Source organism: Macaca thibetana, chromosome 14, assembly GCF_024542745.1.
Source record: "Macaca thibetana thibetana isolate TM-01 chromosome 14, ASM2454274v1, whole genome shotgun sequence".
Taxonomy (NCBI): domain Eukaryota; kingdom Metazoa; phylum Chordata; class Mammalia; order Primates; family Cercopithecidae; genus Macaca; species Macaca thibetana.
This window is the reverse complement of record NC_065591.1, coordinates 98,919,819-98,935,495: the sequence shown is the minus strand read 5'-3', so window position 1 is coordinate 98,935,495 and position 15,677 is coordinate 98,919,819. Positions and strand designations below refer to the sequence as shown.

At 42.0% G+C, this 15,677-nt stretch overlaps 1 protein-coding gene across 1 annotated transcript in view; it reads left to right on the top strand.

Annotated features, from left to right (window-relative positions):
* Nucleotides 1–983: 983 nt before the first annotated feature.
* Nucleotides 984–15,677, top strand: part of GUCY1A2 (guanylate cyclase 1 soluble subunit alpha 2) — a 335,946-nt gene continuing 321,252 nt past the window's right edge. Inside the window, exon 1 of the mRNA XM_050758693.1 lies at nucleotides 984–1,759. Coding sequence (XP_050614650.1) covers nucleotides 1,448–1,759 — 312 coding nt within the window. The 5' untranslated portion in view covers nucleotides 984–1,447. The remainder of the gene's footprint in view (nucleotides 1,760–15,677) is intronic.

Here is a 15,677-nt window from a genome sequence, read left to right as displayed (position 1 = left end):
TGCAAAGAGATAAGCTTTGGAATGAAACCGCACAGCTGAAAACTCGCGGCAAGAGATGATCGCGCTGTGGCGAGTCAGTTTGAGAAGCCTTCATCCCTACTCCTCTTAGCTTTCTGAGCGGCATTTGCAGTCAGGTGCAAACAGATCGCCTATTTGGCGCAAAGAGCCCTAAGGATGAGGGACGTGGGATCATTCCCCGGTTTCCCCCCGGCCAGATACTAGGTAGTTTGAGGAGAAACTGTTTTCCAGTTCTCAAGGCCTGCAAACGCGGCTGTAGGTGGCATGCGGAGCTGTCCAGCACTAGTGAGGTGCCGGCGGAGCCGGGAGCCCCGCGCACCCCGCTGGGCTGAGACTCAGCAACAGGGCTCTCTTGCCAGAGCAGACGTTGTTCTCACTGCCGCCCCGTTCTGGGCTCGCTCCGCGCCCACACGGCCTCGCACGAGGCGGGGAACGCAAGTCCCCAGGAGCTGCTCCAGCAGGATGGGCGCCAACATGTTGCCCCTGTCCTTCCCTTCCCCTGTAAGCGTCTCTTCTGGAATAGGCTGGCTGGACGCTTAGCATTTTCGTTTTGCTTCGGAACTTCCTAAATAAACTCGGAGAGAGGACATGGACCCTAACCCCCACTTCACACTGTCAGGCTTCCCCAAGGTGGCTCCAGGGGGAGGCCTCTCGCCCCCCAGTCCCGAGTCCTCCTCCCCACCAGCGCCTCCGGGGCCCATCTGCTCCCGAGGGCCGAGAATAAGGCGTTTGGGGTTGGGGCCCCTCAGTCCGATCCGAGCTCTTGTGCGCACCTTCTCGGGGCAGGGAGGGCGCGCAGAGGACAGCAACGAAGTGTCCTCGTTGCTCCTGAAACGTGGCGACAGGCGAGGCAGAGACTCCCAATGAGTATGAGGGCGACACGTGATACCCGCGGAGGGAGAGCATGGGCGGGGGGATAAAGGGAGAAGGAGGGAGGCGGGCAGCAAGTGGAGAGAGGCGGGAGGAGAGGGGCGGGAGCAGAGAGGGAAAGGGGGCGAGATAGGCGCGCAGGCGGCAGAAGCCTCTGCTTCCCCTTCTGCTTGGGCCGTAGCCCTCCCCGCCCCGCCGACCGCGGTCACACACTCGGAGCCTCCCCGTGAGCGGGAGCGCGGCGCACGGCGATGCGCCGAGGCTGGCGCTGAGGCGGCGCCGCGCGAGCAGCAGCAGAGGCGGCGGCGGCCCCCAGCCCAGCCCGGCGCCGCCGCCGAGCCCGGGCCCCAAGGTGTGGCGGCGCCCCAAGTTCCCGCCATGAGCAGCCGGCTCGGGGGGCTCCGCGGCCCCGGGGACTCCCGCCCCGCCGAGCGCGACCGCAGCGCCCCGCGGCCCCGACGCGCTTAACGCTGCGGCTCGCCGGTCCCACCACCGCCGCCTCCGCCGCCGCTCGCGTCCTCGCCGCCACCGCCTCGGCCGCTGCAGCGCCGCCGGCAGCATGTCTCGAAGGAAGATTTCGTCCGAGTCCTTCAGCTCCCTGGGCTCCGACTACCTGGAGACCAGCCCGGAGGAGGAGGGGGAGTGCCCCCTGTCTAGGCTCTGCTGGAATGGCAGCCGGAGCCCGCCCGGGCCGCCGGAGCCCAGCGCGGCCGCCGCTGCCGCTGCCGCTGCCGCCGCCGCCGCCGCCCCAGCCCCGGCTGCTTCTGCCGCCGCCGCCGCTGCCACGGCCGGGGCCAGGAGGGTGCAGCGCCGGAGGCGGGTCAACCTGGACTCGCTGGGCGAGAGCATCAGCCGCCTGACGGCGCCCTCGGTGAGCGGGGGGCGGAAGGGGGGACCGCCTTCAGGGGAGAGGACGCGGATCGGTAAAGTTGGCGCTGGGCGAGCCGGGGCGCGAGCTCAGAGCCCGACCGCTGGGGGGCGGCCCGGCCTCACCCTGCCCGGCCTAGGGTTCCAGTGGCTCCGGGCGACAGAGGATGCCCTAGGCTAGGGCGGAAGAGGGGACTAGAGCACCGGGAAGGAGTAAGATTCCACTCCTTTGGGGTCTCCTGATGCGGGGGCCAGTCTGCCCACCTCTAGCCTTGAACCCTACTTCACCACTGTTCCCCCTGGACAGCCCCAGTGCTGCTTCACACCCACCTGTTTTCTTTCCCCTAAACTTTCCCAGGCACTGTGTTCTGCAGTTCGGCTTCCCTATCTTTCATCCTGTTCTCTAGCATCCCAAAGGAGCCCCAACCCCTTCCAGGAAACCCTTCCTCTCCTTATTTCCCACACTCTCTTGGTCTTTGCGTGACCTTCTCTGACATCGTTGAATTCCACAGGCTATCTGCAGTCTATGTTGCATCCTTTTTCTCAGATCTTCAGATACTTTTTGCCAGATACTTTTCTGAGTTGCCTTCTGTTGAAGAAATCTCTAATCTCGAGTTTTCCTCACCCCGTAGCTTTTTTTTCCCCTTATCCACTAGGCATTTATTCTTCTCCGGGTAAACCTGGTGTCTGGTTTTCTTTTTTAAAAAATTTAATTTAATTTAATTTTAAGTCCCGGGATACATTTGCAGGATGTGCAGATTTGTTACATAGGTGCCAAACGTGTGCCATGGTGGTTTGCCGCACCTACCAACTCATCACCTAGGTATTTAAGCTCCGCATGCATTAGCTATTTAAACCGCTCTGTACTTCTTGCACCTGTACCTCATCCTTTACTCTCTTTTCAATGGATTCTCTAGTGCTTTCTCTCTTACATTAGCTATTTAAACCGCTCTGTACTTCTTGCACCTGTACCTCATTCTTTACTCTCGTCAATGGATACTCTCGTGCTTTCTCTCTCATTTTTTGATGGCTTCTTTATATTAGGCCCTTCCTAAATATTTGTGAAATGAACAAATGCCTCTCCAAACTTGTGCTCATCTTGGGATGTCTGTATCAGCAGTTTCAGGTGTTCACCAAACTCCCCCTGGTTGTAGGCATCCTTCCAGAGTACTCCTGTCTCATTCCTGCCCAGGCATTTCAACTACCCTTGGCTTTTACCTCTTGCAGGAATGCCAGACCTCTGGTACAGTCTTACCCTGTCTGGGAGAGCTCTGTTTTGAAGGAATCCACTCTATTGCGACAGAATTTGAAAAAGATTCAGCGTCAAACCTCCATCCATCTTTTATCCTCACCCTGACCTTGCATACAAGAGCTTTAACTACTCCTGACAGCACTTTTACCTACCCACCCCTAGGATTTTTACTTTTTTTAAAGTTTCCAAAATGAATCTGAACATTGATCTTGTTTGATTACTGTTGAGTCTCTCTCTTTTGAGATTACTACTGCACATGATGGTAGGAGGGACCTAAGAAGGAGTGGGACTCTGAGGGGACTGAGTCCTGGTACTAGGCAGTTCTACAAATATTGTTGTGGCACTTCCATTAATGGAGAATGATTTTTTTCTTTTACAAGACCTGATTGAAGATGTATAAGTCACTTATTATTTATTTTGAACTAATTTAATTCTTAAGAACACGTATTGAGAAACAGTCATCTTCCTATTCTTGTGTATTTTCCTATTTGATATATCTTTCTGTCACTTTCTTTCATCGATAACCTAGAAAACAATCCTCAGAATAGATTGGCTGTTGTTTGCTGTTCTTCCCTGCCAATATTTCCCAGGCAGCGTAATTTTATGAACTATTTGATGTTGCAAATTGTTGAAAATATTTCTTTACAACGGGAGTCCAGTGACGCCGAGCATCTGTAGGCTTATGTTAGTACTTAAAGCAACATTTGTGCAATAAAATAGTTATTTAGTACAACAGATTCTTATTTAATTAAATGAGTTTGCTAAAGATAATGATTAGTTTGGGGAGAATTGTTGATATAACCTTGGAGGTTTTTTTTTTTTTTAATTTTTGGCCTAAGAGTGAGAATTTACAAATTTCTAAAAAGTAATGTCAATGCCTCTGATAATGCTAATTTAAAGTAAGACCATTTTCAACGACTTACATGAGGAGTAGATAAAAGAAACTGAGAACTGCAGTATTTTCTGCCAGAATAAGAGGAAGGAAATAATCTCTGATGGTTACTTTTATAAGTTAAATTTGAATGACTGGCTTTTTGCTGGATGAAAAGAATGTATCCAGAGAATGGTTTTCAGCATAAGCAATTTGAAAATAATTGTGAGGATCAAATAAATGCAACAGCTACATATACTTTCCATGCCACAGTTCTTTTCTATTGTGAAAAGGGTCTGTCAGGTGGATGCTGAGAACATACAGGTGAATATAGTGTAAACATTTTCAACATCATAACACACGTAGAGAAAAATTCTCCTTGGTTAACCATATCACCAATAGACTTGGTGACAAATAAAAGAGAGAGATTATATTTCAAAACAGTGACTTATTTCTGTGTGGTCCTTACCTTTTTTTCTTTTATTTGGCAAGTTAGAATACTAGCTCAAAAAGTTCCAGTAGATTCATTTTTTGACATTGTCAGGATTTGAAACTTCTTTGAATACCCTTCAGGAGATGGATTGTGTCCTCTCTATTCTCTCATGAAAGCTGGGCATTTTTTTTTTTTTTTTTTTTTTTTGTGTGAACCGCTGAGAGTAGCCATTACCAGAGCATTTTTTTAGATGAGAATTTCTCTAGTTGTTTTGAATGTTGTAAGCTTTCTTGCATGCCATTACGATATACTTCAGGAGAAACTGTACTTGCCATGGAAGTGCCTATTTTGTCAGTTGTCTCACCATGGAATGTCTTAGTCACTTGGGATTTCTTCTTTATTGAGAATGATTTGCAAATAGAAAAATGAAAATTTATTTATTAAACTAGTTATTTGACCCATGGGATATCCAAACTCAGGTTTTTGACACTTAATAGTCACTTTAAGATGCATTAATGTTGAGTATAAAGGCTATAATAATTTCTAATACTATTTAATAAAAGTAAGTTGCATTGGTGAAATTGAAAAAAATTCCAGAATTCAGGAGACCTGATTCTGATTTTGCCTTGACAATGAGAAACTTACATATCTCTGGACACATTACTTTAAATGTCTGGGATTTCCCAGGCTTTGGACAAACTGTCATGTTGGCATATGAAAGGAAAACATGGGCCAGGTGCAGTGGCTTATGCGTGTAATCCCAGCACTTTGGGAGGTCGAGGCGGGCAGATCCACTAGGTCAAGAGATCGAGACCGTCCTGGCCAACATGGTGAAACCCCGTCTCTACTAAAAATATAAAAATTAGCTGGGCATGGTGGCGTGCACCTATAGTGCCAGCTATTCAGGAGGCTGAGGCAGGAGAATTGCTTGAACCCGTGAGGCAGAGGTTGCAGTGAGCCAAGATCGCACCACTGCATTCCAGCCTGGTGACAGAGTGAGACTCCGTCTCAAAAGAAAAAAAAAAAAAAAAAGAAAACATGGCATATAAGTTTTAAAACTTTTGAGGAAAGTAGTTTACTTTTTAAGATGGGGCACCAAAATACTATTTAATCCACCCAATTATTTAAAAATATTTTAGGATCTATGTGGCAGATATTGTGCAGAGCATTTGGAAAGACAAATGCTGAACAAGACATAACTAGTCTTTGACTTCATGGAACTTCTTTAATCATTATCTTTATTTTAATGAAACTATATAAAGGGAAACATAAGAACTCCAATTGGCGAAATCTAGGGGAAGTTTTATTTCTCATCCACTTTGGGTAGTTTTGTTCATTGTGAATCTCTAGGGTGCAGCCATAATAATAAAAATAACCCTCCATTTAGCAGGGCATGATGATGCACGCCTGTAATCTCAGCTGCTTGGGAGGCTGAGGCTCGAGAATCGCTTGAACCCAGGAGGTGGAAGTTGCAGTGAGCTGAGCTCACACCACTGCACTCCAGACCTTGGGTGACAGCGAGACTCTGTCTCCAAAACAAAACAAACAAAAAACAAACAAAAAACCCTTAAGACCTTAAGACCTGATTAAAGATGTATAAATCATTTATTACATTCTTTATTTTAAAATAATTTAATACTTGGGAATACATATTAAGCAATAGCTGGGGATTTCACATCAAGGGTGAACTTGGCAACTCATTTATTTGGATTTTATTCTTAAATGAGAGTTGCTTAGTTACCCTATCACTGTGACATCAATTTTGGGTTTGCTGGTGTCAGCCTGTCAGTGAAGATACGCCACTAGAGTCATATAAGGGCAAAGCTTCTCTAGGTTTCTTGACAGAGAACATTGCAAGTGGCTTTGAAGACCTCAGAAGCTTTAGAGAACAGAATGTCAGGAAAAAAAAGTAACAGAATTGGAGGAGTGGCAAATAAGGAGAGGAGAGCTACTGACCTGTGGAGTTGTTTAAGAAACAGAGACCAGTGAAGAGGAAAAAATGGAGGGGGAAGCTTAGATTCAAGTGACAAGACAGCATAAATTATTATTTTGAGGAAGGAAATTATCTTAATACATGTCGAGGAAAGAATGAAAAGATATAAAATACATATTTAGCTTCTGTTGATATTAAATAAAATGAGCTCTCTGACATGTATAAACCCCGAAAAGAAAAACCTTAGAAAGTATGAGTGGCCGGGCGCGGTGGCTCAGGCCTGTAATCCCAGCACTTTGGGAGGCCGAGACGGGCGGATCACGAGGTCAGGAGATCGAGACCATCCTGGCTAACCCGGTGAAACCCCGTCTCTACTAAAAAATACAAAAAAACTAGCCGGGCGAGGTGGCGGGCGCCTGTAGTCCCAGCTACTCGGGAGGCTTAGGCAGGAGAATGGCGTAAACCCGGGAGGTGGAGCTTGCAGTGAGCTGAGATCCGGCCACTGCACTCCAGCCTGGGCGACAGAGCGAGACTCCGTCTCAAAAAAAAAAAAAAAAAAAAAAAAAAAAAAAGTATGAGTGTAACTAACATGTAGATAATAAAAAACATATAAAATATATTTTTAAGGTAGGATATTTGACAAATTTAGGTAGTTTAATTAAAGCTTTTAAAATTTGGGGCATAATTTGGCTAACAAAGTTATAGAAACAGATTCATTACCATTATAAAATTATACAAAGTCTATTTCAATTGTTTAGTGTTTTCACATTTGATGAAAACAGATACTATAATCCAAAATTAGAATTTAAGGGCAGTCTATTGCCTTTCTTTACCTTATCCCTAATCATTTAGAAACAATATGGCAGAGTTGAACGCACAAAGTTTTGGAGTCTGACAAATTTAGGTTTGCGTAATCCTCTGCTGAACCCCTTATTAAGTATGAGTCCCAGGGAAAACTAACTCATATCTTCTCTGAGCCTTAGTTTCCTCTTTTGTGAATTAGGAATAATAACTACTTTGTAGATTTGTTGTGAACAAGGAGGAATATTCTTTGTAAAGCTTCCCAAACTCAGTAGATGATAGTTTCAGGGTGAGATCTATTAATTTTAACTGAATTTGACTGCCTCAAAGTGATCTACATTTTTTCTTTTCTTTTTTTTTTTCTCAATAATCCACTTGCTCGTCACCTAATTGGAAAAGCTTATAGAATAAGTTAATCGATGTCAAGTACCAAAAAAAAAAAAAAAAAAAAAAAAAAAAGTTATAAGAAGCATTTTATTTTGTTGGCATAGCCTGACAATCCATTAAAAAAATTAAAACTGGAGTCCCTTTTTGGCCACTGGGTATGACTCATGCGTGTACACAGACATGTAAAAATTGCAGATTCAAACATTTCCATCAGATTACTGAATGCTGTGTGGCAATATGAAAACTACTTTATAAATTCTATAAAAATACAAGAACATATATATTTGGTAGAATGTAGATATTTCATGACAAGTTAATTTTAAATTAGAAAAACTGTAGGTGAAAGAGAAATAATTTATTTCATCTGCCTGAGAATTCCAAGCATTCTTCATCTACTGCATTCAAACTAATCTGTATGTGTGTTCAAAGGCCTTGATAGTGAGATGCGATAATCACATAGCTAATGCTGTTTATGTTTTACGGTGCTCCCTTTTTTGGCTATTGGTTCAATTGCTAGGCTTTCTTTTGTCTTTGTCCTTTTTTTTTTTTTTTTTTTTGAGATAGGGTCTTGATCCTGCCTCAGCCTTCTGAAGAGTAAAACTTTCACTTTAGAGATAAATTTTGACAATGAGAAATGACATCAGTGATTATTAGTTTGTAAGTAGAGGTCAGAAGTGAGTATATATTCCTTTTTAGTGGATAGTTTATTTACCTATAAGGACTCTGAGATGCGTGGGTGAAGTACTTGGGTGCTATTACATATTTTTCCCATGTATGTCATCAGTCTTTTTGTTCACCTTTTTGTCTTGTTGCTGCTAATTATACAGAGCTGTAAGTAAAATAAAACAATATAAATATTTTATTGAATCTGATAGGAAAATAAATGTACAATCATTTGGCATATATATTGTTGATCATGAGTTATTAGGAAGGTATAATATTCTTTTTTGATATTTTACACACATGTAGGCACATAGGCCAGGAGAATATTTGCAAGGGCTATCTATTGAGCAGGTTTTCTTCACAGGCCCTTTGTTCGATGCGTGAGCCAGTGACTTAGTTTAACATTTAAAGCCTCTGTCCTTGATATTATGTTTAACTTGTGTTTAGCATAGTATGGTTGTTCAGTAAAATGCTCAGGAGGGCCGAGCACAGTGGTTCATGCCTGCAATCCCAGCACTTTGGGAGGCTGAGGCAGATGGATTGCCTGAGGTCAGGAGTTCAAGACGAGCCTGGCCAATATGGTGAAATCTGTCTCTACCAAAAATACAAAAATTAGCCAGGTGTGGTGGTGGGTGCCTGTAATCCCGCTACTTAGGAGGCTGAGGCAGGAGAATATCTTGAACCCGGGAGGGGGAGGTTGCAGTGAGCCGAGATCACGCCACTGTACTCCAGCTTGGGCAATGGAGCAAGACTGCATCTCAAAAAAAAAAAGTAAAAAAATGCTCAGGAGAAGTGGATACGTGTTTTTGTTTAATTGTTCAATTATGTTAATGTTTCTTTTGTGTTTGATTTTTTTGGTGGTATATTTAGTTCCATCAACCAAAATATTTAGATTTTTCATCCAGCCTGTGATAGACATATTCAAGTGTGCGAACCTGTTTGAATTTTGCTTACACCTGCTATTTAAAGCAAAACTTCAGAAGGAAGTCATTTTACAAAAAGAGCAGATAGAACAGTATCCTCCTCCTTGGACTCTTTGAGTCGTCCATTTATATAATATTTTAAGAAGTTAGGTAAATGTAACGATTCTTCTACAGTCTGGATTGCTTATGTTTTCTGTACAATTCTCTGTGAAATGAGAAGAAATGTTTGTCAACAAGTAGGCTACTGTTGCCAAAAATGCACTACTAGGAGATGGAAATGACATAATTATGGCCCTTAAACATCACTTCAGGACAGGATCTGAAGATCTAGAATTACATGCTGTTAGCTCAGAGTACCTTATAACATTGAGGGCTAGAGTCATTTAGGAAGTAGGGCAGTAGGAAATAACTCAGAAGATGGGAAATTTGCTGGGGCTGTTGTAGGGAATTGAGAAAGAGTAAACATTCTTATAAATAGTGAGAAACCACTTCCAGAGCAGGCTTTATTTGAGGCTTATTAAACAGTTCTTCATTTAATCTAGTAGCTCTCGAGCTTCATTGAACTCAAGACATATCTGAGGAAAATTGTTATAATGCAGATTCCTGGGCCTCATCCTCAGAGGATCTGGTTGGATAGTTCCAGGGAGGGGCCCAGACTACAGTTTGAACAAAACTCCAGGTAATTGCTCAGCATGAAGGTATGTCTAGAGGTGACTGAATTCCACACCTGGAGGACTACTGAGCAGTGAGCTCTATGGGCTGAATTTTGGAAAGAATGATCCTGAAAGCTGCTTCCTTTGGGATTAATGTATCCTTAGACAACTATTACCTTAACTGGGACGGGGATAAAGGTGGTGAATTGATGCTGTTATCCCCACATCCTATGGCTGTATGTATCTTTTGTGGTCAAAATAATCTTTTTGGTTGTATGGTAGAAGGTATTTGACGTTCCACCATTTGTAGCTTTAATTCTCTGTGGACTCTGCCTATTTTTCCCGAGGATGTTTTGTTAACTGCTTATGTTTATGTTCAGTAGTTCACATGTCATTACTATAAGTGTCTTGTGACCCCTTTTTCCAAAACAGAGAAACATATTTGAAAAGGTTGGGGATTACAGAAAAAAAGAAGGGTGGTTGTGAGGGTGAATTTGACATTATCATCAGCACTTGTGTTTTTCAGAGTGAGACTGACACAACATTTCTCAAATGCTCCATCTACTGGTTCATTTTGGAGGAGTGATTTGTTTACATGCCAATGAAAAATTAAAAAGTAAAAAGGTAAAAGGAGAAAAAACAGATCTGAATGCTAGAATTTTTTTTTTTGCTAGAAAGAAAACAATAGGAGGTTCAGATATCAGATATATAGGGCCACTTCTCAAACCTTACCAAAATATGACACTAACATTAATGCTTGCTAATCTCTGCATCCTTAGCCATTCATTCAATGGCAAAGTTGGGTGGGGGGGTCTCTAATTGAATTCTCCAAGTAAATAAATGGTGATCTAACATTTGAAGAATATGTATTTGCAGACAACTCTAATAATATATCATGAAAGGAAGTTATCTGTGTGGAGGTCCTGATGTTACCTTAATTGTAAGTCCATAAAGTCCACTTGACTCATTTTCCTTTCACTGTATACTATTTGTTATGCGTGAGTCTGCTGTGGCCAATGGCAAAAATCAGAATGTTCTAAAACATGCTTCCATTTCATGTTGCTTTATGTCTATGCTGCTTCTTACATGAACCCTCCAACTTAATACAGGGAGAGGATGGTTTTTCTGACTGTTTTTATGTACACACACACACGTACACAAATATCCTGATATCTGTTGCTGCATTTTTCCCCCTATAGAATCCTAAGTTATCACTCACATCTCCGTTATTGGACTTACTGTATTGTATCTTGATTTTGGTTTATTCTGCCTCTTTGAGATGGAAATCGTATCTTATTTATCTATGTATGCCCATGCCTAGCAGAGTGTCTGAATTATAAAGGCACTCAATAAATGTTTGTTAAAGAATGAATAAGTCCTTGTGTAGTTCGTGGTGTATTTGGTACTGCCCTTTTGGCTATAATGATTTTGTGATTTTTAATTGATTATTTTATCTGACTGTTCTCTTTGTAGCTTTTTCTCAGACATAAATGGGAGTATAGTTATAACATTATTTTTTAGAATGCGTTAAGATTTTCTAAACATTCTCCTACCTGACATTTTATTTGGACTTCATAATAATCTGTATTTTTTATGCAAATTGCCTCACTTTGGGTAGTATGATTATTATTATTATTTTTGAGATGGAGTCTTGCTCTGTCACTCAAGCTGGAGTACAGTGGCACAATCTTAGCTCACTGCAGCCTCTGCCCACCAGGTTCCAGCGATTCTCCTGCCTCAGCCTCCTGAGTAGCTGGGATTACAGGTGCATGCCACCATGCCTGGCTAATTTTTGTATGTTTAGTAGGAGTTTCGCCGTGTTGGCCAGGCTGGTCTTGAACTGACCTCAGGTGATCTGCCTGCCTTGGCCTCCCAAAGTACTGAGATTACAGGCATGAGCCACTGCACCAGGCTGGATAGTATGATTATCTTAAAATGGCTGTAGACACAACAGTTATTTGGGGGCACTGATGTGCTGCCATTTACCAGGGTATCTATATTATTTCCTAAAGAGATGTGTATCTGTAAGATAGAGGGGCAGTAAATCTATCATGCTATGTTGTTCATTATTATATTAGCATGTAAGAAATCCTGTATTACCAAACATTCTATTGAATAAAATTCTACAAACCAGCATATCCATACATCTATCTTACAATAATCATTAGTGGACACAATAGTAGCACAGGGAGGGACAGTATCCTTGAAAAAAGTGTAAAGTTAGAAATTGCTTATTTAAAGATTGGGGAAGAGAACTGCCTAGGAATAGGAAGAAATATTGAGTGTTTTTTGAGGGCCCTGTTGAGGTTGGAGATAATGAATATGTAGATCAAATTGGGAAGATGAGTATGACATGCAGAGGTATAAAGCAACGATAGTATTGTTTATACTTTAGAAGGCCTATATGTCAGATTGAACTTGAGGTGTTTGGGGGCAATCCATTGGAGTGGAGGGTTATGTCTTAAGGAATAATGACTGATTGTCCAAATGGGGAAAACGGCAATAATCCAAAGGCATTTCTAGCCTTTCTGTTTGAACACCAATCTAAAATTAAGACTATTTAGAATATATCTAGAGCATTCTTTCACTATTCATTTCACTCTGTTGGAGTAGCTGATTTGTGTACCCCACTTCTAAACCAGAATCAGGTAACCGGTAACTAGTCAGTCTTTGAGAAACTCAGTTCTAATTAACTGCTTGATTAGTATTTATACCATGCTTTCTTTTTTTTTTTTTTTTTTTTTTTTTTTGAGACGGAGTCTCCCTCTGTCGCCCAGGCTGGAGTGCAGTGGCCGGATCTCAGCTCACTGCAAGCTCCGCCTCCCGGGTTCGGGCCATTCTCCTGTCTCAGCCTCCTGAGTAGCTGGGACTACAGGCGCCCGCCACCTCGCCCGGCTAGTTTCTTGTATTTTTTTAGTAGAGACGGGGTTTCACCGTGTTAGCCAGGATGGTCTCGATCTCCTGACCTAGTGATCTGCCCGTCTCGGCCTCCCAAAGTGCTGGGATTACAGGCTTGAGCCACCGCGCCCGGCCTATACCATGCTTTCAAAGTTAGGACGAATCCTTGAAAAGCCCAAGGATATTTAGCTACATCATTCATGCATTTTTTTATGGTTCCAGTGAATAGTTAGTATATTGTAAGGTTTTCTTGGCTCAGACTTGATACATCACTTCTTGAGTATAAGACAGTCTATGGGTTTTACAGTAGCAATGACCACCAGAACATTTGAGGTTGTGTTGGAGAATGCAGTGGATATTTTCTTACTTAAAAAGGTAGAAATTCATTCTGGTGAATCAAACATTCTAAGTGAGCTATCGCACATGCAGGACCAATTTGTTAAGAGAGCAGATGAAATTCAGTGAAATACACTTAAGAGTGAAAGGATTTTAAATTTGTTAGTCAGTCCTTCCTAGTCCCAAAGTTCACCTGTGTGTTTCAGTGCCTCAGTGTTGTCCTTATGAGTATTAACTATCACTCTGCTATAGATGTGTGAACATCCTGGTGTGGGCAGTGTTTTAGATAGTCAAGTGCTTGATAACAGCAAACTTGCTCTACGTAGAAGCACTGAGGAAGTAAATGGTCCTTGTGGTCTGACCAAGTTAATGTGCATACCATTTCTCACATTCCACCAGGGAGTCTCTTAGGCAAGGGAAAGATATTGTGAGTAGATTTTAACAAACTGTTTTCCTGTCTTTTAGACTTCTGTATAATTTGGTGAATGCGCTTGTCTTGTTTTCCTTGAAAAATGTCTATCAGACCGTCTGTGTATGTGCATGCACAGAATGGTTGGAGGTTGATCCTACAACTCGATAAATGCTGCATTCTGATATTTGTTCTAATTTGACTTTGGAGAAATAACTTTTGTCTCCACTTCCCATCTCTGAAATCACATCTATCTCACTAATCTCTCACTGAAGAGTAAATATGTAATAAAATGTGAACAGTGAATGGAAGACATTGTGTTTACTATTACTCATGGCTTCCTTGCGCTGCTTCACTTCTTTCTTGTAAAACAAAATATTCCTTCAGGTTCTTTAACTCTACATTCTGGGAAAAGAGGAGATTTGCAGTCTGGCAAACTCTTTTTGTTATCTTGGGCGTCATTGGATAAATTAGCCTCTCTGAGGATCAGTTTCTTGTGTATAAAATGAGGTTAACAATTCATAGCATTATGAAGATTAAAAGTATAGTAATGCCTAGCACAGTATTTGGACTATAGCATATGATCAATGGATTTTGGTGCTTTTCTCTAACACCTTCTTACCAGGTATCCTGATACTTTCAATTAGTGTCATTTCGGAGGAAGTCTTAGGGCTTGGAAAAGGAAGAGAATAGTTAAAAATAACTCATGGGGGAAGGGAGAAGGAGAATTAACATGTATTAAGCAACCACTATGGAGCCAGAATTTATCAAATGTTTTTATAATACGTATCACTAAATTTTCAAAATAATCTCACAGGAAAATTTAAGTTCAGAGAAGTTGAGTAACTTGCCTATGATGATACTTAATTACTGACGGAAGTAAGGTTGGAATCTTTTTCTGTTTAACTCCAAACCTCATATGCCTTTGAGTATTTCATATATTTCATGCTTTGGTGAATGTGGTGGACATCGTGATTCACTGCCTAGATGTCCCTTTAGTAATAAAGGACTCATTCCTCTAGATGCTAGGAGTTCTGTTGACAGTCAGCCGTCAATCATTAGTCCTCTCTATGTATTGCCTGGCCTGAGGAGAGCTAGAGCTGCCTTGCTCAAAGTCGTGCCCCATTCCCATGACTAATCAGCATGGGATAAGAAAGCTAGGCCTTCTCACTTTAATTTGGGCAACTCTGAGATCAGAGCTCTATGTAGGGTCAGCTGAGACTTCCATTGAGTCTTCATCATAGTCCAACTTCTCCTTGTGCCCAATTCTGCTTTCTTCTCTACCCTTTCACGGTTGTTGATCCCAAGAGCACTCCCTAATAAGTTTCCTGCACGCTAATCTCCCTCTTAGAGTCTGCTTCCTGGAGAATCCAACTCGTGCTGGTGAGTTTGAGAATTGTCATGGCATTAACAGAAGTGCAAGATTCAGCAATGGGAAGGTGGCATTTGGGAGAAATATAATGATAGCTTTGGATTTGGATATTTTGAATTTAGTAAAAATGATTGCCTATGGACTGTGAGATCTTTAGGGGTTTGTATTACGGAATCACCAAGCTCAGTTCAGTGCCTGCCAGTTGATTTAATAAATGGAAGATTGAAGATATGGGATTGGAATCTGGCTAAGAGCTTGTGGTTGAAGATAGTTACTTTAGAGGTGATAGCTAGTATCTTGAAAATTGACAAACACTCTGAGTGAGAGAGAAAAAAGTAAGAACAACAGAGAATTAGGGAGAAATAAACAGAAATAATAAAAAGAATAGAGGTGACAGGATTTTTTTGTGTGTTTGTAGGATGGGAGGTGACTGGGAGCAGCTGGGAGCAAGGACCCAGTGGTTGATATTTGCAAAATAATGAAATTTAAGGATGGTCTTTTCAAATCCAGTATAAGTGAGGTTGCTAGTGGCCTTAGAAAAGCGATGCCAATCCTGCAACTGAGATAAAGACCTATTTAACAAAGTTTAAAGAGGGAATATATGGTGAGTAAACAAAGGATATTGTGGGCATACATCTCTGATTCAAGGTATTTGATAAAAATAGAGAAAGACAGCAGCAGCTGTGAAGCTGAATCTAAGTTTATTAGAGTTGGAAATTCATGTTTGAAGGTAAAAGATTAGTAAAAACAAACTGGAGACGGATGAGATAGATAAGACTTGATCAAGGATAGGGTCTCTCTAGAGGCATTCTCTAACCTATTTTCGAAGAATGAGGACACTTCTTTCTTTATACTCAAGGGGAATATAGGAATATGGCATAGTAGGAGTACAGTGCAAAGGCTACTGTCATATTTTGGTTTTATTCATACCTAATTTATTATTACATTCTTGTCTAGATTTTGTCATTATAACTTAGTCATTGGCCAGTAA